Source organism: Pleurodeles waltl, chromosome 6 (assembly GCF_031143425.1).
Source record: "Pleurodeles waltl isolate 20211129_DDA chromosome 6, aPleWal1.hap1.20221129, whole genome shotgun sequence".
In the NCBI taxonomy this organism is placed as follows: domain Eukaryota; kingdom Metazoa; phylum Chordata; class Amphibia; order Caudata; family Salamandridae; genus Pleurodeles; species Pleurodeles waltl.
The window spans coordinates 1,033,416,922-1,033,444,138 of record NC_090445.1 but is presented as its reverse complement, the minus strand read 5'-3'; the positions used below and the strand labels follow the sequence as shown (position 1 = coordinate 1,033,444,138).

At 41.4% G+C, this 27,217-nt stretch overlaps 1 protein-coding gene across 3 annotated transcripts in view; it reads right to left on the bottom strand.

Annotated features, from left to right (window-relative positions):
* The window catches only part of AJAP1 (adherens junctions associated protein 1), a 994,606-nt gene that overhangs the window by 83,551 nt on the left and 883,838 nt on the right, over positions 1-27,217 (bottom strand). The window contains exons 4-5 of one of the 3 annotated variants that reach the window (XM_069239967.1): positions 24,555-24,797; positions 19,470-19,601 (exon numbers count right to left, since the gene is read on the bottom strand). In XM_069239967.1, the coding sequence (XP_069096068.1) occupies positions 19,529-19,601; positions 24,555-24,797 (316 nt within the window). In that variant the 3' untranslated portion in view covers positions 19,470-19,528. Of the gene's footprint in view, positions 1-19,469; positions 19,634-24,554; positions 24,798-27,217 lie in introns of all 3 variants that reach the window. The other 2 variants (XM_069239968.1, XM_069239969.1) reach the window with 2 other exon arrangements.

Genomic DNA, 27,217 nt, shown 5'->3' with positions numbered 1-27,217 from the left:
CTTTTTGCTGCACAAGGTTGAAGGCTAGGCCCTGTGCCCAATCCTCCATGGGTGCCAAACTCTCCACCCTGCACAGCAAGGGCTGGCCTCAGAGCCTTGCTGGCCCCGAAGGGACCCCATCCCACTTTTTCAGGTTTGTTTTTTTATTCCACAGGATTCTTGAGGTAGTAGAGAGGGTTGCACTGGATCCCACAGGAGTCCTGTGGGATTGCGTCAATCCAAAAAAAACTTTTTACGTTTATTTACATGGAAAGTTTCAGGGTCATCCATCCTATGGGGACTTGGAAAAATGAGGGTGCGAAAAATGCAAAATCCTATGTATTTTCAATAGACTTCATTAAGAAGCGTTACTGCTGACGGAATTAAACCAAATTTGGCAGGAAGCTACACCTTGGTCCACAGTTGTGCTTTGTGGGATTTGGTGTAAATCATTTCAGTAGTTTTTGAGAAATTAAGGTTCAAAAATGTTTACATATCTGGATGGGCGGTTCAAGATACTCTTGCAGGAGTAAATCAAACACAATTTTAAGAAATTGAGAAATTGAGCACTCGGATTGTCCCAGAGAGATTCCTTTCCCTTGTGCCATCTCACTCCCATAGGATTTAGACACTGATACAAGCAGGTAAACAGATCCAAAGGTTTCTACCTCCCAGGGGGAGCAGCATTAATAGCTGTTCCCATCAGCTAGTAGTAATGTTGGCTCCTACAGGACATGGGGAGCTAGCTGGGGCCGCAGGTGCCCTAAGGCTTCCCCATGGACCCCAATGTTGTGCACCAGGGCACCCACCTTTAATGAATGTAAGCCCTGGGGATGGGGGTCCCTGGGGCCAAAATAGGCTCGGGGAGGGGGGCGTGCAACTCCTTCACCTTTAAACAAAATACATCCAACAGTTCTCCCTTTTAATTGCTGCTGAGTTTGCAAAATTGCCAAGTCAAATTACTACGCTGTCTGTGGGGTGCTTGCCACAGAGCAGGCAGTTGCCTTTATGTATAGTAATAAAACATTACTTTATGTTATAAAAACAAATATAGAAATTCACTGGGAAAACCAAAGGTCAAAGTAAAATTATAGCTAAGTGTGATAGTAAATGATCTATTTAAAAAAAAAAAAGTAAAGTAACATTACAGGTAGATCAATAGATTAGTTACGATGTTGTTTTGAATTTAAAAAAAGTAGAAATTCACCAGTTATAATCAGAAGAGCTAACTATAACTTGTGCCCTGCCATACACACCTTATGAGTTCACATTATTACATCACTCATGATATGACATGTTCTATCACATCATTTATGATATTACCGATGACATCTCAAATGGCAGCGTTTATGACATTATTGATGCCATTTTATGGTTTAGGGACTCGTCCTTAATGTCATAAGAAACAAATAAAAATAAGGAATAAGGGGCAAGGTAAGGTTACCCAGGTAGGTGGGCCCTAAAGAACCACGCCATGGGGTCAAATCCAAAATATATTTTTTCCATTGCGCTGAGGTACTGCATGGGGTTTGGCAAATAATGTGATATTGGTCGTCCATAGGGAGTTGGGTGAGGTTGGTCTGTTTCAGCAGTGGCTGCAGGGGGTTAAGCAGAGGGCCTGGCCACAAGCTACACATGGCTGTAAGGTTTGTAGCCAGACACTGTGACTGCTAATTAGCTATAGTAATAAAATATTGCTTTTCATGAAAAAAAAACTTAGAAATTCACTGAAAAAAACAAAGGTTAAGTGATGCTATAATTAAGTACTTTAAGGCTTTGATTGCTAAAACACCAAGGCCCATACTTATACTTTTTTAGCGCCGCATTTGTGTCGTTTTTTGACGCAAAATCGGCGCAAACGTACAAAATAAAATTTTATTTTGTACGTTTGCTCCGATTTTGTGTAAAAAAACGACGCAAATGCGGCGCTAAAAAAGTATAAATATCGGCCCAAGTATATTTGCGTGATCTTTGGCTTTCCCATTACTTAAACTATGGCTTTGAATCGTACTACCTGCCCACCTTAAATATTAATACTATAGAGGGACTTGAGCAGAGCGCTACTATCCTGCCTTGGTTAGTTGATAGTTATTTTAGCTCTAGTGTATGTAAAACATGCAGGGTGTTGATTTTTTCTGTTCCTGGTACGAAGGGATGCAATTTTACAAAATCACCTATACAGTTTAGTCATTTGTAAATGTGTAAACCAATTTCTGGCTCATCTTGGAAGTTGAAGAATGAAATGCTTAGGGCATATTTATACTCAGTTTGTACCGGATTTGCGTCTTTTTTTTAATGCAAATCCGATGCAAACTTAACTCCATATTTATATTTTGCCGTTAGACATGTCTAGCGCCAAAATAGTAGAGTTCAAGTCATTTTTTGCATGTGGAAAACTACCTTGCGTCAATGAGATGCAAGATAGGCGTTCCTGGGCAAAAAACTACTCTAAAGCCCTAGCGCCTTATTTATCCTCCCATGCAAAAATCACGCACGGGGAAGGAGGGGTCAAAAAATGGTGCATAGCTTAGCCAGGGCAGGCGTTAGAGGACCATGGAATAAGCCCACAGGTGCCCTCCCCAGGCCTTAGGGGCACCCTCACCCAAACCAGAGGGATAGCGGAGGATGGCGGACCCCATCCTGGGTAAGTATAGGTAAGTACAGGTAAGTATTTTTTTTAAGTGCCATTGGGGCCCCTGAAAGGGGCCCCACTACCTGACACTGGATGCAATGGCCACGCCCTTGGGACCCTGGTCCCCTGTGCTGACAAATGGGTTGGTGGGCTTGACTCCTGTTTTTCTAAGACAGGTGTCATGTGGTATGGATAATTTTGCTTCAGAAAATGACTCTAGGCAGGTTAGAGTATTTTTTATTTACTCTAACCTGCCTAATGTCATTTTTTGGTGCAAAACCGCCTTCTTCCATACCGCTAACCCCACCCGGCTGAAGTCATTTTTTTTACTCTAGCCTACCCTTTGCACCGGCTTGCACCATTCCATAAGTATGGTGCCCGGCTGGTGCTCAGAAATGGTGCAAGCTATTGCTAAACTTTTTGGTGCAAAACTGCGCTGGTGCAATTTTGCACCAAAAAGTATACATCAGGGCCTTAGTCTCTATCACAATACACGTGTTAGAGTTGGAAAAGATTGTACTTGGTTTTCCACCCAAAATGTGAACTACGCATAATCACCACGTTTCAAAAAGTTAATCTCTCAATATTTCTATAGGGTAATGTGTACCTGATATGTTCAGCTTTGTTAGTTTTAAGCACACATACATCATTTAGGGCTCAACAGGGGTCGGGACTGCGACCCCTGGCTTACCCTTTGAACCCCCAGGCATTGTCTTGGTGACCCCTAGCTTCAGAAGTGGCTAAATCAGGGCCAGGAACATAGTGGCAGTTCGTCCCTACAGACGTCGGCTGGGACTCCACTCTATTTTATTTCAACGTTCTTATTACACAAATAGTGAATAATGTTTAATTATGTTCAATTAGTGTAATAAAAGTAGAGCACAATTAGCTGGAATATAGCCTTCCTTGGCAGCTGAGGTAAGTTAAAAAACAAAGTGCTTTCAAAAATATGTTGTTTGCGTGCTTGAGGGTGAGTGAATGTTTATGCAAGAGAGAGTGTAAATGTGTGTATGTGTAAGAATCCTTGGGAGTTTTTGAATTTGAAGATCAAATGGCGTGTGATGTCACTTCCGCTAGCAATTTGGGTGAATTGACGACTATGGTAGTCAAGTTGTCAAGCCTATTTGCAGCAGCCTCCTGTTAAAATGACATGGCAAAATGAGTAGGCATATGACTCTTAGGTATACTAAACATCCATTTCACATTTCCTTAGCTTTCTACACTAACTGGAATTGATGATACCAGGACTGTGTGTTTTTCTCCTGTTGCAATGCTCTGTTAAAATGCATAGGATGGCAATCTCCGTTGCTCATGACTGGTTCATGTAGACGATTTGCAACTGCAGCATTCAGTCAATTTTTTTTTCAGAATAATTACTCCTGGTCCTCTCTTAATTCATGCAGAGGAGCCCAGGATGTGTCCGGGGTCCTAGCGATTTTAGATACAGACATCACTGTGTTTTACAAAAATCTCATATATTTAAGCAGAATTTGATTCTGCATTTCCTTAGGCCAAGGGTTTTTCTTGAAGACCATAAGAAGTAAATTAGTAAATGAATGGTGAAATCAATAAAGTCCACGCAAAACACTAAGGCCCAAATTTAGGAAAAGTGTTGCTGCATCAAATACAGTGCTACTTTTCTTGACCCCCTTAATTTAATATACAGCGTGTCATGGTGCATGGTAGGGGCATTAGCATCAACATTTTTGATGTTATTGATGTACTGTGCAGGACTAGCGCCAAAGTAGGGTCCCATCGAAAACAGGCGTTAAAAATAGCTGCAGAAATGAAAATGTGCAGTAGAATCTAAACTACTGCACCTTTTTGTGGTCCCCCTAATAGGGGAACGCACTCCTTGCATACCTGACGACTGGCACAGGCATAATGTGGCACAAGGGGTTACAAAGTGGAGCAATGCATTGCGCCACCTTGTAAATATTGCACAGTAAATCTGGCCTCATTGGGCCACATTAGCATCATACAAAATTACTCTAATGTCGCACAAGGAGGCACTAGGCCCTCTTAAATCTTGGCCTAAATGTAACTAAATGGATGGGCAAGTTAATTAATTTCACTGGCTCTGCCCCTTTTTTGTGGGCGTGCTTGAATTCCTGGCTATCAAATAGTCTTCGTCAATAATTTCTGGGTTTTTTTCAGTTGTATTTTCCTTCTGCTTGCATTCATATACCTTACTGATATTTTGTCTAGATGTTCTATGACAACTTTCTTCCTTTGTTGCATAAGGTGAATATTATCACAAGATGTGCATTTTTATCTTCTAGGATATGATTTATTTCAGCAGGATAGTACCCCTCGCTCTCCATAGGGCCCTATGTTAGCACGCTTTGAATTTAATATTACATTTGAACAATTAAGTTATAATTTTCTTTGTGGTCTAAGGACCTATTGAAGATATTCTTTTCTTCTGCTAATCATCAAAAGAAAATGTGATTTTTATCACATTAGCCTATGACCAATCTAAAGTGGGACTGGTGCATCTAATCTAGTGAAACTGTTTGGTTAGGTAGGTTAGGGTATCTGCCTGATTTATAAATCAGTTGCACCGGGATCATCATTACCATTTTCCTTTTTGTGGTAATTTGGCTCTGAGCATCCTTGAATCTGAGCACTAGAGAATGACTCTTCTGAATAATGAGGTGCCCAGCATGATGTGCATTTGATTTGAGGATCCCCCACCCTGTTTATGTGGTTTGCTACTGAAAATCGCTTCCCCTTGATGTTTGTTGGCTTTCTATGCAATGCCTGCCTATTGTCTGTGCAGTCATTCTAATTTGGTCTGCTGAGCTCTTCTGCTTTGATTGCCTTTTCACTTTTACTTGGTTTCGAAATTTGTCTAGTGGTTGGGCACTCTTCTGGGTGAATCTAAAGTTTTCCTTCCAATGTTCTCTCTATCAGCATGGTTATCCAGTGGAAGCTTTTTCTGAAGATTGGGGTTTACAATCAAGCCTTGCACTTCTGAACAATGTATTGAGATTGGTTCAGGCACCAGTGTCAGGCTTCTTTCTGCTTGAGAGATGGGAAAGTTCAAAAAGGGGTCTCCCAACCATTAAATACAAGTAAAATATAAACTCTGGGCCTAACTTAATCTAGAAAAATGAACCACCCTGTGTACAGGGTTTACTAATGTGTCTTTCCCTTGTATAAATTAGTCATGTCATTTTTTCCAAGCATCCAGTGAACTTTTTCCATATCACCTCAATGAATCAATACAAAATCTATCCTAGAACTGATTTGATCAAATAGCTTCCATATTCATAGCAATTCACTCATAAATAAAAGTAAATGTTGTGCATACTGAGGATTGGTAAATGGGCAATTTGACAGGGTAAATGGGCGGTTTTGCTCGTATATGCTCTAGACCTGGTGATATTGGATGAATGTTTTGACAATGACAGTAACAATGTAACTAGAGAAAGCAAAAAACAAGATAAATGATTCATCGAAGAGGCAACATAAATGGCAGCAAAGTTTCTTCCACACATCATATGGAGTCAATTAATTGAAAATGGACCATTGATACACTCCTGAAATGTTGGAAACCTAATTATGTGCCTGAGTAAGCTGAAAGAAAATGATACATTATTGTGGAAGGTAAATGAAGCTTCCTGCACAATAAAAATAATTGAGAACTCCTTGATGATCATTTTAGAAGAAATAAGACCTGGACCATCGTGGGATGGTACGGCACCACTGCACCTCGAGGGAGCTCCATGCTCACTGCTTGGTCCTGGGGAGTGCAAAGTCACAGTCTCTCAAGTCTCTCAAGTGGGTGGTTTGTCCACTGCTTGCTCCTGGGGAGTACAAAGCCACAGTCTCTCAAGTCTCTCAAGTGGGTGTTTTGCCCACTGCTTGGTTCTGGGGACTGCAAAGCCACAGTCTCTCAAGTGGGTGCTTTGCCCACTGCTTGGTCCTGGGGAGTACAAAGCCACAGTCTCTCAAGTCTCTCAAGTGGGTGGTTTGCCCACTGCTTGGTCCGGGGGAGTGCAAAGCCACAGTATCCCAAATGGATGCCTTTCTCCACTAGTTCTGGAGGGGGCTTTATGCCCAGAGTGCCTCATCCTGCCAAGGATTGGGTGAGTGCATGCCTTTCTCCACTGGTTCTGGAGGGGGCTTTGTGCTCAGAGTGCTTCATCCTGCCAAGGATAGGGTGAGTGGACGTCTTTCTCCACTGGTTCTGGAGGGGGCTTTGTGCCCAGAGTCCTTCATCCTGCCAAGGACTGGGTGAGTGGATGTATTTCTCAACTGGTTCTGGAGGGGGCTTTGTGCCCAGTGATGCTGCACCTGGGGTGTGGCCGTTGACTTTGTTTCACCTGGGTGTCTCAGACACCTGATGTACCTGGAACAGGTAGCATGATACTCCATGGAGGCAGAGCCACACTCCATCCTGCGGCGACTTAGGCTGCCAATTGTTGGTTCGTGTCAGTGCTGGAGGTGGTGTCTCAGGTGACATGTCCAGGTTCCAGGAAGTCACCTGCAGACTATGATGGCTGCAAACTGGGGATGGGGCTGATGTCCGACAGAGTGGCATCGGCTTTGCACATGGTGGTGCTGATGGTGGTGCAGGTGGGGGTGTCTGCGGCAGAGATGCTGCCAGTGCTGGCCGTGGTGCAAGTGACTGTTGTGGTGGATGGAGACACCATACCGTCTCCGGCAGCCTCGGATGGCTGATCCTTGGGGAGGATGCTGCAGACTGACGTTGTGGCAGCGGTGGTGCAGGTGGTGGTGCAGGTGGCTGTGCAGGTGGCGGTGCAGGTGGCGGTCAGAGCGGCGGTGGTGACTGTGGTGCATGTATCTTCCATCCCTGATGATATTGTGGTCACCAAGAGACATCGTGCCCAAAGGTGACTTTGGCTTGTGGCCCTTCCCCATCTTGACAGTCACTGCAGGGACCTTGGCACTGTTCACCTGGTGTTTGGGCGAGGCCTTGCTGGGTGGGTGGTGTGACTGTACCCTGCTGGAAGCCGGCCCCTTTTTGACTTTTGCAGGTGGTGGAATAGGGTGGTCCTTCTTTTCTGTCAATGGCACATTGGCAGCTCTGACGGGTGCCCTTTTAGACCGTACGGGGGTAGCAGGGACCACAGCGGATGCAGATTTGGTGGCTGAGGTGCTCGGCTGGGATCTAGACATCCTGGCCCTAGGGGAAGGACGGGGGTAGGTGTAGGGAAGAGGTTAATATTTGCTAGGAAAAGGTTTTTTGACACAGGGGGACGGGAAGATGGAGGGGTGTGGGAGTGGAGGAAGAGGTAGTGGGTGTAGGAGGTGTACGTCTCCTGAGTTTGGGTGAAGGTTCATGGGTTGGAGGCTGTTGTGAGGTGGATAGATGTTGAGTGGGTGTGTGCCGGCGTTTGTGAACTTTGGGAAGGGACACAGAGGACGTGTGAATGGTATTAGGGGTGGTGATTTCACATGAGAGGTGTGTAGTGATGGGCATGCTGGTGATGGAGGCAGTGGCTGACGATGTAGTGCATGCAGGTGTGAGTGGAGACGAGACTGGGAGGGAGGTGGAAGACGTGGAGGAGGGGGACACAGTGGAGGAAGTGGATGTTGGTATATGTGCACAAGTTTGGTGCTTGTGTGAGTGCCTGTGGGATGTGTGGGGATTATGCTTGCCTGAGCCACTTTTGTGTGTTGATGGTGTGCTTGGGATAGGCTGAGGTAGAAAGGATTGGGTCTGGGTAGTGGAAGTTGGAGTGGGGAGGCTGGACACAGGGACAATGGCTGCCATCAGTGCTGAGGCCAGAGCCTGAAATTCTCTCTGTTGGGCCGCCACGCCAGAATAAATGCCCTCCTGGTATGCATTTGTTTGCTGCAAATGCCTCTCGACACCGTGGATGGCAGTCAGAATGGTTAACTGCCCAACAGTGAATGATCTCAGGAGGTCAATAGCCTCCTCATTGAGGGCAGCAGGGCTGACTGGGGCAGGGCCTGAGGTGCCTGGGGCAAAGGAGATGCCCACCCTCCTGGGTGAGTGGGCACCGGAAACACGCTGAGGGACTGCTGGGACGGTGGTGCTGGTGGGGGGGTGGCTGCTGTACCTGTTGTTGGGGTGGGCACAGAGGTGTCCGCCACTGCCAGGGAGCTTCCATCAGAGGGTGGTCGCTGTCGTTGGTATCCCTTTGTCCCCGTCGTGGAGCTCCCCTCGCCCTCCGTCCCACTGGTGCCTTCACGCTCTGTAAATTCACCCTCCAGGGCAATGTGGGATGCAGCTCCTTCCGTCGCCGGTGCCTTTGTTCCTCCGTCAGATGATGCTAATGCACACAAGGACAGGGTGACAAAACAAGAAGGGGGGGAAAGACAGAAAACACATATGGTCAATGCCAGCAACACCACTACCATTGGAGGACACAACACACATGGAGCAGCCCTATGCACTAGGCCATGCACTAGCAGTTAGTAGGAAATTCACCAGGTCATGGGGTACTATGCCTAACATAATTTGCTGGTCACCTGGAACCCACAGGACCCTGCTCAGTTGTAGATGCCCACTAAAAGAATTGGGGTTGGAGTGCCTCAGAGCCTGCCCAACATGGGACCTACCCTACCAAGTTCGCCCTGGATAGGGGAACCCACAGCCCACATCCAACACCCAGACACTTCGTAAAGCACACAGAGTCAGCTTAATGACACTGTACTCACCCCCTTGTGGCTGTTGCAATAGCCTCAAGCACCCATCCAACTCTGGATATGCCACTGCCAGGATCCGGAACATCAGGAGGGTCATGGTGCAATGGGCACCCCTTCCACGTTGGGGGGCCAGCCCCAGCTGGACCTCTGCCATTTTCTTGGTTCAGTGGCGCAGGTCCTCCCATCTCTTGTGGCAGTGGGTGCTCCGTCTATGATAGAGCCCCAGGGTCCGCACTTCCTTGGCAATGGCACACCAAATACCCTTCTTCTGGTGGGCACTGACCTAGAGGAAAAGGACAGGAGGAAAGGAAATTACTCACCCGTCTGGACCGTCATACTCATTGCCCACCAGTTCCCACCCATGCCCTGACGCACATACACTCACCATCCTCACATGCAGGCCTCAGCCCCCCCACATGTATCTTCCATCCACATCACTCAAAACAGGCATTGCCCACGCAGCATGCTCACAGTGTACTCACCTGTTTGTCTGGAGGATCGTAGAGTAGCGTGTACTGGGGGAAGACCCCATCCACCAGTTTCTCCAACTCCTCCACGGTAAAGGCAGGGGCCCTTTCCCCAGACACTCTAACCATTGTCACTTCCAGACTCAGGTCACAGCAGCACTTGCAGTGTAGGTTCTCTCCTGTTGAAGGTCAGGTATCAAGTGAGTGAACAGAGAGAAAATGGTGGTCACATCTGCGGCAATGGGTACCGTCACCGCCGGCGTACATCGTCATTGACTCTTGGAACCCATAGAGCCCAATGAGAACCAATGCTGAATTGCATGGTGGTCTTCGACCACGTACTGTGACGGTGCACAACGCCAGCGCAGTTACCTCATTTCCCCTTGTCCCTCCTCACAGGTCAGGCAGCTGCCATTTCAGGGGGGCACATGGCATGGCACCTAACTGCATCAAAACACAACTTGGCAGATATACGGACAAACTACGCCACACACAGATTTACTCACATTACTGCAAACACACTTGTGCAACCTATGTGGTACATGACCCTCTGCTCTCCATTGTCCTCCATAGGGCACATACGCAGGGGCAGATGATGAGATGGTGTCATCCTCTGGTGTCCAGACCCCTGGTGGACCTGTCGACAATGGAGGACAGACCCATCAATATCACGTACAGACTTGATCGTGCCACAATCCAAGACCTGTGTGCCCAATTGGAGCCAGACCTGATGTCAGCTATCCACCATCCCACAGGAATACCCCCTCTAGTGCAGGTCCTGTCAGTGCTCTATTTCCTGGCAAGTGGTTCCTTTCAAACTACAGTGGCCATGGCATCTGGGATGTCTCAACCAATGTTTTATAACGTGTTGACCAGAGTGTTGTCTGCCCTGCTGAAACACATGCTCAGCTACATTGTGTTTCCACAGGTGGAGGATTTGCCCACAGTGAAAGCTGACTTTTATGTCCTGAGACATATCCCCAACATCATTAGTGCCATTGATGGTACACATGTGGCATTTGTCCCCCCCGCAGAAATGAACAAGTGTACAGAAATCGAAAAAGCTGCGATTCGATGAATGTGCAGATGGTGTGTTTGGCGGACCAGCACATCTCTCATGTGAATGCCAAGTATCCTGGCTCTGTGCATGATGCCTACATTTTGAGGAATAGCAGTATCTCTTATGTGATGGGCCAACTCCAGAGGCACCGGGTGTAGCTAATAGGTGAACCTGAGGTCCCCACACAGTATGAATAGGTGTCTGGGTATGGGGTAGTCCCTAAGTGTTTGTGTGTGTCCAACAGGTATCCCCGACATTTGCAGGTGACTCTGGTTACCCCAACCTCTCATGGCTTCTGACCCCAGTGAGGAACGCCAGGACAAGGGCAGTGGAATGCTACAATGAGGCACATGGGTGAACTAGGCGTATTATTGAGAGGACGTTCGGCTTCCTGAAGGCCAGATTCCAGTGCCTCCATCTAACAGGTGGCTCTCTGTACTACTCACCGATGAAGGTGTGCCAGATAATTGTGGCATGCTACATGTTCCACAACCCGGCATTGCGACACCAGGCGCCTTTTCTGCAGGAGGATCACCCTGATGATGGTCTTGTGGCAGTGGTGGAGCCTATGGACAGTGAGGAAGAGGAGGTAGAGGAAGAAGATATTGACAACCGAACGAACATCATCATGCAGTACTTCCAGTGACAAACAGGTAAGAGACTGTCACTGCTCCTCACATTTCTAAATACTCTAGGACATTGTATAAGTCAGCCTCTTCACCTCTGTCTATGGACACTGACAGCTCACTTTGGCTTTCCATTTTACAGATCTGTACCTCATTCTGCCTTCTGCTATATGTACTGCTGCCCAACAACTGTCATACATTGGTATGAGCAAATGAACATTTACATTGATATTTGTTGGTGATGTTGTAATAATACATTTGTGAAAGAACAGACTGACTCCAGATTGGTTTGTGATTCAAGGGTGTTTATTTAGGGGTTAATGTGTATAGGGGTATGTGGAAGGGGCTGGGGTGATGGTGGAGGAAAGTCCATAGTAGAGTCCAGTCTCTTGGTATCACAGGTGCATTGTCCAATAGGGCATAGGAAGGGGAGTAATGGCAGTTCAAGGTGGACAGGGTGACATAGTGGGACAGAAGGGTGACAATCAGGAGGGTCCTATTTCCTGGCAGGGGTCTTGGCAATGTTCTCTGTCTTCTGTCAGGATCGCAGGGACCGTTTGAGATGTGGTTCTCCTTCTGCAGGGGGTGGGGTGCTGGTAGGCTGTTGTTCCTGTGGCAGGGCTTCCTTTCCACTAGCACCGGCAGAGGTGGAGGGCTGTTCCGTGATTTGGCTATTGTCAGGAGCCATTTGTTGTGCCAATGTCTCCCTCATGGTCTTGCCTATGTCAGCCAGAACCCAAGCAGTGGTGACCAGGATGGTGAATATGTTGGTGAGGTCCTCCCTGTTCCCCATGTATTGTCCCTTCTGCAGCCGCTGGGTCTCTTGAAACTTTGTCAGTACTGTGCCCGTGGTCTCCTGGGAATGGTGGTATGCTCCCATGATGTTTGATAGTGCCCTGAACCATGTGCGCACTGCCACTGACCCCAGGTCCCTGATCGTCCTGGGTTGGCCTGGGGTCCCTGTAGTGGTGGACACACTGCTGATTGACGTGTCATGGGGGCAGTGGCATGGGCCCACATGGTGAGTGCTGTGGTGGTGTTTCCTGAGGGGAAAGGTTCTGTGCTGGGTTAAGACTGTGGCAGGGGAACCAACTGACCAGAGGTCCCTGATGGACCAGGCTGGTCATCTTGATCCAGGCGTGCAGAGATGCTGTCATCACTGTGGGGAGACTGGATATGTCTGGCACCTCCTGTCCAGTGACGTTGGGTAAGGTTCCTGTTGGGGTGTAAATACATTGTTATTTTATCTGTGTGTGCCATCTTGTGCAACGGGTGTGTTTCCCTCTATTACTGTGCTTGCACTATCGCCTTGGCCCTTGTGTGAGTGGTGATTGTGTGCCCTGGGTGAGTCTCTCTATTGGACATGCTTTGGTGATGGGTGTCCATGCATGGCTGTGATGGGTGTCCATGCATTGTTGTTGCATACAGGGCTTGGTTGTAGGAGTGGTGGGGCACGATGGTAGGGTGTGTGGGAGATGGTGGAGTCATGGGAGTGAGGGTGAGGGTGGGAGTATGTGATTGCATGCAGGTAGGGTAGGGGGGATATAATAGTAAAGATATGACTTACCAGAGTCCAGTCCTCTGACTACTCCTGCAAGGTCCTCAGGATGCATTATTGCCAAGACTTGCTCCTCCCATGTTGTTAGTTGTGGGGGAGGAGGTGAGGGTCCACCGGCAGTCCTCTGTACGGATACCTCGTGTCTGGATACCACGGAACAAACCTTCCCCCGTAGGTCGTTCCACCTCTTCCTGATGTCATCCCTTGTTCTTGGATGCTGTCCCACTGCGTTGACCCTGTCGGCAATTCTCCGCCATAGCTCCATCTTCCTTGCAATGGATGTCTGCTGTACCTGTGATTCGTATAGCTGTGGCTCTACGCGGATGATTTCCTCCACCATGACCCTGAGCTCCTCCTCAGAAAACATGGGGTGTCTTTGAGGTGCCATGATGTGGTGTGAGTGATGTGTGAGGTGATGGTTGATGTGATATGTGGGTTGATGTGTTAAGGGTGTGTGGTGTGTTGTGCGTGGTTGGTGTATAAGTGATGGTGTTATGTGCCTCCGGATGCTGGTGTGGTCTTTGCTTTTCTCTCTCTCTGCTTCTTAAAAAACCTTCGGTGTAAGTGGGTATTGTGGGTGGGTTTTTTATATTGGATTGGGTGTGTGGGTGTGGTGTGTGTATGTGTGACAGGTGTGTGTATTTTTAATTGTCCAATGTGGTATAGTTTTGTAAGTGTGGGTGTGTACCGCCAACGCTTTACAGTGGTTGAATGACCGCCGAGTTGAATCGTGGGTCGTGATACTGTGGGTGTATTCCTGTTGGTGTAACGGTGTGGGTTTTGCTATAGCCAGTTTATCACTGCCCTTTGGTCTGGCGGACTTGTGTGGGTGTCTGTATAGTGGCTGAATTCTCAGTGTGAGTCATAGTACCCATTGCGGATTTCTGCCACAGACACAGTATGTTAGCGGCCGTCACACGGCGGTCAGTGGGATTTACCGCCAGGGTTGTAATGAGGGCCATAATGTTTTAAGAAAGACAACGGGTAGACTAGGCCCAGTCCATTTAAGTTTGCATGCACTTGTTACAGTCTACTGTAACAATGATACGGATAATACAAACCTTAAATACAATACAAGTAATCAATAAAGACCTAATTTCTCCAGTTACAATGTGAAGGAAAGAAGAAATGTGGTCCATGATTATTCCAATAAATGTTATCAGGAAGAATCTAAACTAACACATGTATGTTTTCATCCGTGATATATGAGCAGAATTGAATAAAATAAATTCTAAAATCAAAAATTCTTCTTTAGGGTGTATTCATTTTATGTGAATAACATTCTGAATAAGAATGTATTTCCAAAATTATAATTACAAAAATTCTGGCTTGCTACCAGAAGTGTGGGTTTGCAGAACTTCACTTCCCCAACTTCAGTCATTAAATCAGCATGAAAAAACATGCCATATCTCCCATTTCACAATCTGGCTGGGGGAACTTTTAAATTGGAAGCTGACATTTTCAGTCTAAATAAATGATATATTTTGAGGAGAGGGACATAGTAATATGAAACAGTTGGTATAATCAAATGAAATGTCAACTAGGTTTACAATTACTTTACTTGATAGGTCACAGATATAGAGTTTGAATGCACAATTCTTCTTGTGACTGCATGAAGACCTACAGAGTCTTGTTTAGCTACTCTTGGCTAGCTTCTAGCACTTTGAATTTATTTTTAAGTGAATCAAATTTACATCTGAAAATCTATGGGTGCTTGAGAATACTAGGTGTGTGGTATGTGGCACATAAATAAGTATCCTGATGAATTTTCTTGAAAGATTTGCAAACTTTTCAGAAAGTGCTTGTCAAAAAGCTATTCTACGACTAGTTGCGATTAAAGGAATTTCCTTTTAATTAATTCAAAAAAATCATAGGCAAAGATAAAGACGGGTCTAATGATTTCTTGGGAGCCCGGGCTTTTTTTTCCCTTTTTTAAGCCATTTCCTGTTATGTTGACATCTGATGACATCAAGAATGATGTTATGTGACTTACACACAAGAACTTTTTAGAGACCATTCAAAGTATTGCTGACGATCAGCAATCCTGTCAGGTTAGTAGAAGGTATTGTTGCTGTCTTTCTTGTGGAAAAGATCCAGCCATGCATACAGATCACTAGCAGACCAGTAGGGGTGTTTCTCCCTTCAGCGGAGCTGCTTCTTTGCCACCTCCATTATTGACAGTGAAACTTTGGTGAGCCTGCTCTATGGTTCAGTTTTTTTTTTTTTGTTCTTCAAGAATAAAGCCCCAAAACATAAGATTATTCTTGAAAAAACAAAAATCAAAGACCCGACACTTAGGGTGTTTTATCCCATGTAAGGGGGCCATTGGTTGGTTTCCCCGCCTGGAACTTCCAGACATTGCACAGCAGTTTTGAAAGGGAATTTGGTGACTGTTGCCCCCTAAATAAGGTGGGATGACAATGACCTGACAACCCAGTAGCAGATTTGCTATCCAGAAGTTTTTATCAGCTGAGCATGCAGAGGCTCCACTGACAGAAACCTAATATTTCCCCCATTAAAAAAAAAAAAAACAGATGAACTGGGAATAGGATAGGGTGAAAGCACCAGCAATTACGGAGGCCCTCCTGCCTCCAAAACATTCTAAATGTCCCACTGTGTTTTTGAAAGCACTTCATCCAAAAAGCACCAGATATGACAGTGGATAACTAATATATTTTTGAGTCTCATCATTTCCCATGATGGTAATTAAAAGTTGAAGGCTTTGAAGATTGGAGAAGGGACAAGATTGATTTGCATATGGATGGGTTCAAATTGAGGTGGCATGGTGGTCAAAAGAACAAGGTATTGGAATGCTACCCGAGCTTTAGACATTGGTTATACTTATTGCAATCATTCCTTCCATCACCTTCTGTGTGTTTGATTCAAAATTAATTATCAGTTCCATATCATGTGCATGTTTGATTTTGGTACACGCAATGTTATTTTGCATATAAATGTGGATTTCAACTATCATATGTGCAGGAAAACTTTTCTTGTAATCTTCACAACGCTGTCATATCTAGAATATTTTGAAAAGTCTCTTCTACAATTGTTTGAGCTCTACCAATAGTAAATGATGCAGATAACTATCACCAATCAAATTGCGCAAGAAGCAGCAACGTTTTGACTGCAAACTATCTGAAGTAATTTATACAATAATGAATTCTTAGAAAACTTTCAACAAATGGAGAACTACACATTCCCCAAAAATATTTTAACTGCAAATTGTTTAACAAAATGTTTTTGCAGGGAAATTGTTCTACAAAGAAAATCTATTTTGCAAGAGTTTTCACCAGAAGCAAAAGTATGCAAGCTGATAAAAATTTAGATTTAGCTGAACTGCAAATTTTGCAACCGTCACCCAATGTCTGGTAGCGGCATCATTTGTTTTCTAGCACACATTACTGCCACTTGTGCTCCATTATGCATGGTCCTGAATGATGGCTGCTAGTAAGGGCTGAAACAGCAGTATTGTAATGTATACATTCATATTGTGTATATTACTAGGAGTTGAATTAGCTATTTTATGCAAAACTGCATTTGAACTAATTCCATACCAAATGTTAAAAAGTCAAAAGTAATTGGCTACAAATACAAACTATTAAATTAATTACTGCTGCTTACCCATATGTAATACAGTGCAAAATGTACCAACATGTGACATAAACTTATCTATAACAGCACATTCATTATCTGTGCAGTCTGTCTCAAGGTACTCTACATCCAGGAAAAAGGACTATTAGGAAAATGTTCACGTTATATGTTTTCAGATTTTATACTAGTAAACGTCTTTTACAGTTCACCTACTTTCGAATGGTTGATGACAAAGGATGTTTAAAGCTTGGGCTACCTGTTACAATGCTCAAGGAAGCAAACATTACCTTTATCTGACTATAATTGGTACACAACCTTTATGTTACAAATGAGATAGGTCTCCTTTTCAAAGAGGTTCCCATGTCCCTTAGTTATTCTGAACTACAGAGGACTTGTAATTGGATGCAGTAATGAGGATAATTATATACAGTGGAAGAAAAGGAGTTATAATAATCATGCTGAGCATTTCATTTATACTACAACCTGATCTAATGAATCAATTTCGACAGGTAGACATTTCCTACTGCACCGAGAAATAGCAAAGACCTTTCACGTTTTATTCTCTTGTCCTTTCAGTAATCTAATTATATTACTTTTGAATCAGTGAATACAGTGCTAAACAGACCATTCCATGAACGCTGGGGCTCACAAAGGTTTGAAAATTCATTTGGAATAAATAGACGATTCATTACACAGGAGCAGGAATTTGAAACTGACCAATTAATTTGCCTGGCTCTAGTCTTCGATCAGCAACTTTATTCAAATGTGAAATGCCGCTCATTTAAATGCCAATTAGTGTTCCTACTAAATGCGCAGTGAAGCCACCTTTTGAACGTGTGATTTGAAACTCGGTAATAGAATCACCAACTACTCAATGTGAAACACATCAGAGATATGCTCAGTTTATGGTTTCTAATAGTTAAATTGAATCCCCTGCTATTTCAGTTATTGGATGTGTTTTCTGAAACTTATATGCAAAGGTCTTAATTGGGTGTGAGACTTAATTTTATCAGAAAGAGGTTAAAACAGTAGAAAATTCACATTTTCCTACAAGCAAGTAATCCATAAATCAATGGATCAGATCTCCATTTTCTGAAATTCTATGTAGCTATTTGGATATTTCTTGACACCCTTCATGTGGAAAATGTGACTATGCAGTTCTTTTGGATTTGAAGGCATACCGGCTAAATAAGTTATATTGTTTTGGATGAATGTGCATTACCCTTTTTCTTTATAGGAATTATGTACTTTCAGTTACCTTGATGTAGCAAATAAAATTCCTCTTGAACTTTTGTAAACCCTATAAACAACTCTTTCTTGTCTTTATGTAATAACCACAGATAACACTGTCTCAATGTAGCAGCAATTTACGTGACTTATTTCTCTAGTTCTGACAATGCCAGAACTTAATTTGAGCTTGTGGCTTCCAAAGCTCAGCACTGGTGCTTAGTTGTCAACAATGCCACTTATGACATTCTGCCACATGGTGGCACTGTTTGCCTAATATGGAGATGAGGATACCAACAGTTGCCTATGAATTCCATACACACTAAGAATGACTAATATCTGCCACCAAAACCATTACTAAAGGTTTGGGGACCTGGAATAGTCTGAAATGTCTCACTTCCAGGAGTGTGATGGTATGTACTTGTGTTGGCACTGTGATTGAAAGCACTGGCAGGGGCAATGGGAGGTGCAAGCTGCATGGCTCTGGCACCTATTTATTTATTTTTACAAGTGACGCACTGGACAAAACAAGTCCTCTCCAGGGCATGCCCTTGCTGTCAAGATTCCTAAATATTTAGATACCATCCATATTTTACAAAAATCTCAATTTTTGACTGCCTTCTGCTTTATGTAATTGCCATTATTTGACATTAATTGTTTTGTTTAAACTAGCTAGACATGTGTGCACTGTTCACACCAATAAATGTTTGTTTTCTCTTGTTGTAAACTGAAAAATGTCAGTGTTGCATAAAACCATAAACACAAACACTTGATTTGACATTGGTGGACATTGGTTAGTTGTCCTTTGATTGCACTTTGATGAGAATTGGTATGGCCCTGTAATTGAATTCATTGGGAAGGGCTGCCTTTGTGTATTTAAAGAACTATGTTCTTCAAATATTAATGGAGAATTGTGTAGTGTATTTGAAGATTATTGGTATTTGTTTAAGTACTTGTTCATCTAGGTGAACTGCACACGAATATTACAACACATCAAAATACTTTAAACAGAATTTATTTGGCTAATGCAGAATGGCAACTTTGTATCTTCTGACATGTTTGTCTTTTGGCCTTTTTTCTTAACAGACAAAACTACAAGTCTATCTGCAAAAAGAAAAACATTCAGTTTTCTTTAAGAAATACTTCGTTTTTATAAACAATCATCAACAACAATGAGTTTCCCATTGATGATGTCTCATTGAGTTTTAGGAGCTTATTTGTCAAAATGCACTGGAAGCAGCCTTTTAAATAGAAAAGGAGAAAAAACATCATCACACCATTCAACAATTCATAAAACATTAAAAGAAGGTCATAGGTATCAGTCTTTGCCACTGTGGTCACTAGCACATACATGTTGAAAAAGAGAAGTTAAATATGATAATACTCGTTTTCAATAGGCCGGTTGGCATGTTTCATTATTACTTATAACAAATGCAATATTTTTAGTTTAAAAATATACCATTTTAATCATGCTCTATCACTAACAACCTTTCTGACTGTTCTGTCAATTAAAGTTTCACCAATTGTTTAGCACAAGATGATCCAAGCAATAAAACAAGATTTTAACAAGACTTCATCAACAGGTGACGATATATTAATGTGACATTTGTCCATGCGTAGCAGTGTTAAAACTTAGGTGATGTGACATGGTTGGAAAAAATTTCTTAAGAGTGGTACGTACCAGAAAATAGAAACATGGCGTCTGCCCTGCCCTCAGGAAGTAAAACAGACTTCGGCCAGTCAGCAGGAGATTTCAAACCATTTCTCAGACACAAAGGCCACAGGAATTAGATGCCGATCAGAAGAGGAGGGTCTGCAGCGAGCAGAAAAATGGGCTTGCGCGTGCTGGTACGTAACACACAGGCAAGCCTAGTCAGGCCTGCTGCAAAAATTAGCTTTATAGAATTAAAAAAACTCTATAAAATAATGCTTTAGTTGGCATATTGACCTCATTGTGAATGCATATGCTTTTGCCAAAACGTTGTAATTTAATATTGCTAAATTCTCCTTAATAAGTTGGAACCAAATTCAAATCATAACAAGACTTTATCAGATCGAATTTTGTTATACTGAATGAAGTTATTGCCTTATATTGACATGTGAGTTAGTTGTGTAGGTATTTTGTAGGTCACATGTTAATTTGTATGAACTGTTTTTTAATGCTGTTTTATGCATAATTACTGATTTGAAAAACATGTCTGGTTTCTTGTGATAATTACAAACGAATAAATGAAATGGCTAAGGCATATACTTTTGAAGGTCAATAATTTCTGGAAAAGCATTACCTTAAGATGAAAAAACAATGAACCCTTTCCAACCAATGCTTATGTATCAATGAAGAATATTAACAACAATACATACATACATAGACAATGGTCAACACAATGTACAGACAATACAGAAAGAAATAATAAAGCTAAAAGAGCTACTTATTGCCCCGGCATTGGTTGGCTGGGGTTCATATCAGAAGTAACACACACATAGACTCAATGAAATGGTTTGAAAATCCTTGCTAATTTATTATTTTATCTCTAAATATTAGCTTCAATAGCATTTAACAATGTTTCAGCTAAAGTGTATGAATACCAGTATTTGTTACTTCTTTAGTTTATGCACTAGATACAGCTAACATTTTCTTAGAATTAAAGATAATAAATGCCCACATTTCTTTACATTTATTTTTTAGTATTAAGAGTTTTTTTGTCATCTGCACATTTACTTGTAGTGTAATTAGATGTCTACAGTTAGGATAATAAATAATTGGATATCGTTCAAAGATAATGTTTTCATCAACCGCTCATAGCATTCAATGTCTCTTTTAAAAAATAATATTTTATTACACTGAACATTTAAATCTATGTTTATGTAATGGATACTGTATGGTCATATTGCCTTAAACCCCATATTCCAAAGAATAAATGGAAGTGTAATTTATCTGCTTTTTAAATTTATAATATATCCTTTTTACCAGGCATATGATTCTACTTCATTTATTTCAAGCAAAGTGATTCACCTATTTAACAGGGTGGCAGCCAATCTGTGTTATGTTCTTAGGCCAATACAAATAAATGGGCTAGTGGATGAAATAATTCTCTTGTGTAATGCTGAATTAACTATTTTGCTTGGTGAAAGTATTTTGAGCTGTCATCTCAATAGGATTACAAATATTGAAAGCATTTAAATTTGAAACTACTTTTTTATAGCCTGAATAAAATATATGATAAACAAAGGTAATAAAAATAGTACATTTAATGATGAAGTTAATTCTGAAGTCCCAGTATCCTGGGTCAATTTACAATTTATCATGTTATTAAACATATGTTATTTGTAATGCTAATACTGATTATTAATTTTTACGTTCCTTTTTGCAAAGGGTTAAAACTATGTTGCTTTATACAGGTTGAAGGTTAGACAACTGGAGAATTGATGTTTCATGACATTGAAATGTAATGGAGTGGAGTAAATATGTGCTTCACTTTAAAAAAAAAAAAAACATTATGATAATTGAGCTATTATTAATCTCCTACGATCTTCGAGGCATCTTCAAGGGTTAATTTTCAGGTGACACCCAGTGCTGACTTTAGGGTGGGGTGCCAGTGCTGCCACATTGTGGGCTGAGCTTAGGAGGGTGCTGCTTTTTTAAATATTTTATGATGTTAAAAGCAGACAATAAGAAACATGTTAAGATAAGTCTGCTGATTAACATACATGCTGAAGAGGTGAAAGTTTTGTCTAATTTAAATTTTTAACCCATCACAAAAATGTGCCTACTGCAAAGCATGTAACATGCAGCTCACAGAACTGTATTTGATACAAATGGTTAATTGGTTACTGCTTTTCGCACGGTCATCATTTTGCTGCTCAGAGTTCATAAGTTACAATCCTTGCAATAAAGCAGAGTAAGCTATGAACTGCCACCAAAGAGCTATCTGCAAACGTCAAGGCATAGGTGTAGAACATTATATTTTTTCTCCAGTCTTTTGCTAAGAGTTGTGTTTGGGTAAAAATGATTTCTTACTAGTAAAAGTAATTTCAACCACTGAGGTATATTTTAAAGACTAAGGCCCATATTTATACTTTTTTAGCACCACAGTTGCGCTGCTTTTTGACACAAAAACGGCGCAATCTTACAAAAAACAATTGTATTTTGCAATTTTGCGCTGCTTTGCGTAAAAAAATGATGCAAATGTGGCGCTAAAAAATTATAAATATGGGCCTAAATGTGTGCACTCCAGACCCAGCACTCTAGAAATATGCTACCTACCATTATGAATGACATGTGACTCCGACCCCTTGCAGTTCTTATTGTTTTATGTAACATTGCCTATACATTGATTTACAGACTTATATGTTTCATTGTCTCTGCATAATGTGCATTTGTTGTAAAGTGCTATGACACCCTACATTGGTGTGAATGGCACTATAAAATAAATTAAATAAATTTGAGTGAGGGGCTTGTTTGGAGGGTTGTGTAGATGAGATCCATACAGAAGGAGGTCATTGGGTGGTGCCAGCAAAGATTGTCACACTGAGCACAATCAGTGATAAAGCCAGCCATGGTCATAGTTTTGCATGTCACCTGTGCAATATTCAAAGTTGAGGCCGGAGAAGGACTAAATACCAGATTCTTGTACATAACTTTCATATGGAACACTGAAAAAAGAAGTCCTTTGCAATTGCTCTGTGTCTCTACTTCTGCAGCCCTCAACATTAAGGAATGTTGCAGCTATGTCTGTCAACTGCCTTGGAATGGTTACACAGTGATGTGGAAGCCAATAACCACTGACTCTTTTGCAATCACATGAAATGCAAAAAAAATGTAGGATCTGCTTGAAAATCATAAATAAATAGTCACAGTTTCTTCTGTGTGTGATTTGTAATAACTCAGAAGATCGATATCTTGGCTTCTTGTGGACATCGTGAATTATTGTGCTCCATAACATTTAGCAAAGATATGGTTAATATTCAAAAACCTAGCCAAGATGCATAAGATACAGTTTGCAAATGCAAAACACCTTGAACCTTCTGAACAATTGCTTCCACACAGCAATGATATACCAACATAACAGTGGCAGACGTATAGCCCTCTATGTTTAATGCATAGTCGCACTAGAGTGTCTCAGCATGTCTCTACACAAATAGAGTATAAATGCATGTACGTGTTGACAATATTGTAGTCACAATCATATAAGCTAAAGGGTAGGAGATGTGTATCCTGGGCCTGATTGTGTACACGTCTACTTGGAATCTACCCCTTGGTAAATATATGTTGTAAAGATCATGACGCTGGCTGAAACCCCATTCATACCAGGTTTAGCGAGTGTGGACTTTCATTAGATGAAGCTTGGCTGATTACGAAAATATATATGAGACACAATTTCACATTGTGCCATCCATGACTGGATCTATTAAGAGAGGCATGTGGGTAACAGTTCTCTGCACCTCTGCAGGCACTTCCTTTCATTTCTTTAAAAGAAACCTTTGAAGATATGTATATTAACTAAGTCTATCTGTGTCTTTGGTCTCTTTTTGAGATTTAGCTTAAACAATTTTGTTTTTGCAAAGTAAAAAAGAGATCAGAAGCCAAGACATATTGTACATATTGCAGAACAGACACATGAAAGTTAAGACATTTGCCCGCTGACACATGATGGGCCTATAACACAGTAATGTTCCACACTGGCAAACATAGATAAGGAGCGTTTGGAAAAACATTTGATTGTGGGTAGTTAGGAAAACTGCAGAAAGGGTTTGCTCTACATTTCCTCTGGCCATTAGTTAAAAAAAATATTTATTAAAGAAAATATTGTTTCAAACTGATTTTACAGCATTGCTGCTCCCTCCAAACTGTCAGTAGAACTATACAAATAGGATGAGGTGTCTGTTTTGTAGTCACTTACAAGTATGCACTACTTTGAACTATGTAACAATGATCACAGTGCGAATCTGTTTTCTCCTGCTTTGCCTTGGTGCAAAAAAATGTTTTTTTCGAGTAACACCAACACCTGTTGGCAACGTTCCATTTTATGAAATCAGCACAAAAAGTATATTTTTCCCTTTTTACCCAGGGCCAGAATGTGTCAAACGCACACCTTTCATCATGTAGAATGCATGAACAATAGCTGAAAGGTAGTTTTATTAATCTTCTCTGCTCTTCACGTGTCATCACTTCATACCCTTTACAGATCAGATCTGACATAATTACAAGAATGCCAGCAGAATTGTGAGGAAGTATTACAATTGACTTCCAATTGAGCAGATTATTTATCCGTACAATTTTCTAAATTTTATGCTACCAAGTTCTCATTCACAATTCTGGACTTAGAGTTTGCATGGCATCGCTGTCAAAGCAATGCAAAACTCACACCATGAGCTAAAACCAGAATACTTTGACTTCCCTAGCCTAGGGTGCATGTTTATGGTATATCCTACTTTTTGCAGTACGACCCATATTTCTGTTCCCAGAATGAACTGGGAGTTTGCTATCAGAAACCATCACTTGTTTTATGTGTTACAACAATTTAATTTTACCAAGTCCCAACCCTAATTGGAAATATTTGACATATCGTGTCCTGTGGGCATGAGCCTTTAAGCACAAGGAACGTAAATATCTTCTTAGTGGGCAAGGAAACGAATAATCATGACACTGACGTAATCTTTTCTTTCAGTTGAAAGAACGTGTATGCTTTCACTTAAAAAAGCAAACAAACAAAACAAAACACACAACATTAAGTTTGAATTTGCCATTGTAAAGAACCGAACTTACCTATTTCCATTGAACGCTGTTTTATAAACTCCAGTTTGGTGCAATGTTTCGTCTGTGTAGACTGGTACGGGTGTTCTGACGCACTCATGAGAGCACTGTAGTGTTTCGTTGTATGCAGTGAAAATGTCCATGTTGCTCGGTACACGGGCTGGAGTGAAATCTGTCAGATTTTGGCAGCTTTCTTCTTGTTGATTAATTTTCCTTTGGTGGCTGTTCCGCCTTGTGTTTCCACTCTGTGCACAACTACAGTGGGAGAAAAACAACATAAAACTGAGACACACAGCAAAAGAAAAAGGTTTAACATCATTAGAGCGGGTTCTAAGTACAAACCAAGCCCACCTCTAACATTCTACCCATGGCCACCAGAATGTGTTCCAAAGATCTCCATCATTAAAACGCCCAGAGCATAGTCTAGAGGCATATAAAGACCTCCTATCAACACCTATAAATGGATCACAAAACAGTTTTGTTTGGCACACTTTTTACCACCGCATTATTAAAACAGGATTCTGGAACTGGTATTGTATGAAAAAATATAATGCACATTTGCTTTGTGCCAATTTGTTGTGCTAGTGATGTGTTCCGTTGTTTTTGCACTATAGTCTTTTTTTGATGGATTATTGCAAAATAGTGTTTGTTGTACTACAGTTGTTTTGCTGCATTATATTTTGACTATTTTATTGTGATGTGCATGTTATATTTTGTGGTGGTATGCTGTTTTGTTTATGTCACTGTGTTATGTTATGCTAAGCACTACATGGTCACTTCAACTGATCTTCCGAAGTCAATTACCAGTTCTGCGGGTCACATACAAGAAAAGAAACCCTCTGCATCATTTGTCCTTTGGTTTAGTATCAGAAGTTCATCTTTCCACCACCATGGGTATACTTATGTACAATTAATAATTCCACCTAATAGTTACGTGCAAATCTAAAGAGCTACTGTCATAATCACTCTGGTTGACTTGAATAAAAAAAAGTCAGGGAATACATAAGGTCAGGTTTCATCAATTAAAAAGTTCCTTAGTGGCTTTTCACAATGCACCTCTTGTCCATTTGCAGTATATTATTATTCCACATGCAGCACAACCTCATCATATCCCAAAGGGGAGCATCTAAGTAGTTCATATTGGGCACAATACAGGCTACTACATCTAAAAGTATTACTTTTAAATATGGTTGCCTTTCTTAAGAGAAGAATGAACAAGCCTGGTCACAATAAATGAGGACATACTTTTTTGCTTCATGTCTACTCTTTTAGATGACCTCCAAACCATCTAAACTAATTTCAAATGTCTTTCAAGTCAAGTGTTCCATGCAAGAAAGTATGCATATTTGTACCTTGAAATATTCTGTGTGCTGGGACCCGAATCATTTTAGTTCATTTCTATTAATATATAAGAAATACTATAAAATAAATATAAACAACTAAATTTAAACAGCAAAAATAAGAAAAGACAACCCAGTATCTGGTCAGTCAAACTGTTTTACAAAAATCATACATTTACAATGTAAGTTTGAGCGGAAATATTTTAGAAATTGTGATAGATGCAGCACTGTTCCACTGAAGACATATGATCTGCCTATGAGTTTGCCTCTCTGATAAACTGGAAGACAAAGGGAGATTGTCTGGATCCCTAAAAAACAATAAGTTATGTGTGCACCTCTTATCTAGACAAATCATAAGAATGACGGGAAATTGTGGCAGCTAATCTTCCCTTATTAACCTGATGGCAAAGTCGTTTATGAATAATAACAATTGTTAAACTTGGGAAAAATCAGATTAATAAGATTGCTTAAATAAATGATTATACATTTGTGAATGATCATGATATTATTGAATGTAATTTTAAAAACTCTTTAGTGTTTTGTAGTTAGATGAGAAGAGCAAGAATATAGAAGGCAAATTAAACTTAGAATAGTGATTCATGCAAGTGAGATTGCCACGGCTAGATTCTCTCCCAAAGAAAAGCCATCCGACCATGATAAATTGGTGATTTTTATAGTTTTATAAAATATTAAGGGAACTTACTATCACCTTTAGACATCTGTATGTAAATGGAGTTTGTCATAGCTCTGGAAAAACTCAATCATTATAGCTTTTTTGAAAGAAGGGCAATGCATATGAAATGCAGATTGTGTAAGCCTATTTTTTATTGGAGTCATAATATAAGATCTATGGAAAAAAGTAAATGATGATATTCAAACCCTAATTATAATTCATTTGTTTAATTTTTACATCTTTTTATAATGCACTCCAACAAAATGGTATTGGCAAAGTTCCATCCAAGATTGTGTTTGCACCTATTCACCTTCCTTCTAAAGAAATCTATTACAACTTTGCTTAAATACATAGGATTTGAAAGACATTGCTCTCATATGCAGTTTTTCCAAACTCTCCAAAAAGACAGTTTGAAAACCTGACCTTTTTACTTGCACTGAAACCCCTAAATTCATACATTTTCATGGGATTGGATTATGTAACTCAGAACAGTTACACTCAATACTATCTCCTATACTTTCTGAATTAAATCCTGAATAAAAATACAATAGGAATATCCATCAAAATAGACATTGATGGATATCACATCCACTAAAATCAAAATCCTATAGGCTATAATGAGATTTAGATATTGGCGGATAGGATATCCATCACCATTGTGA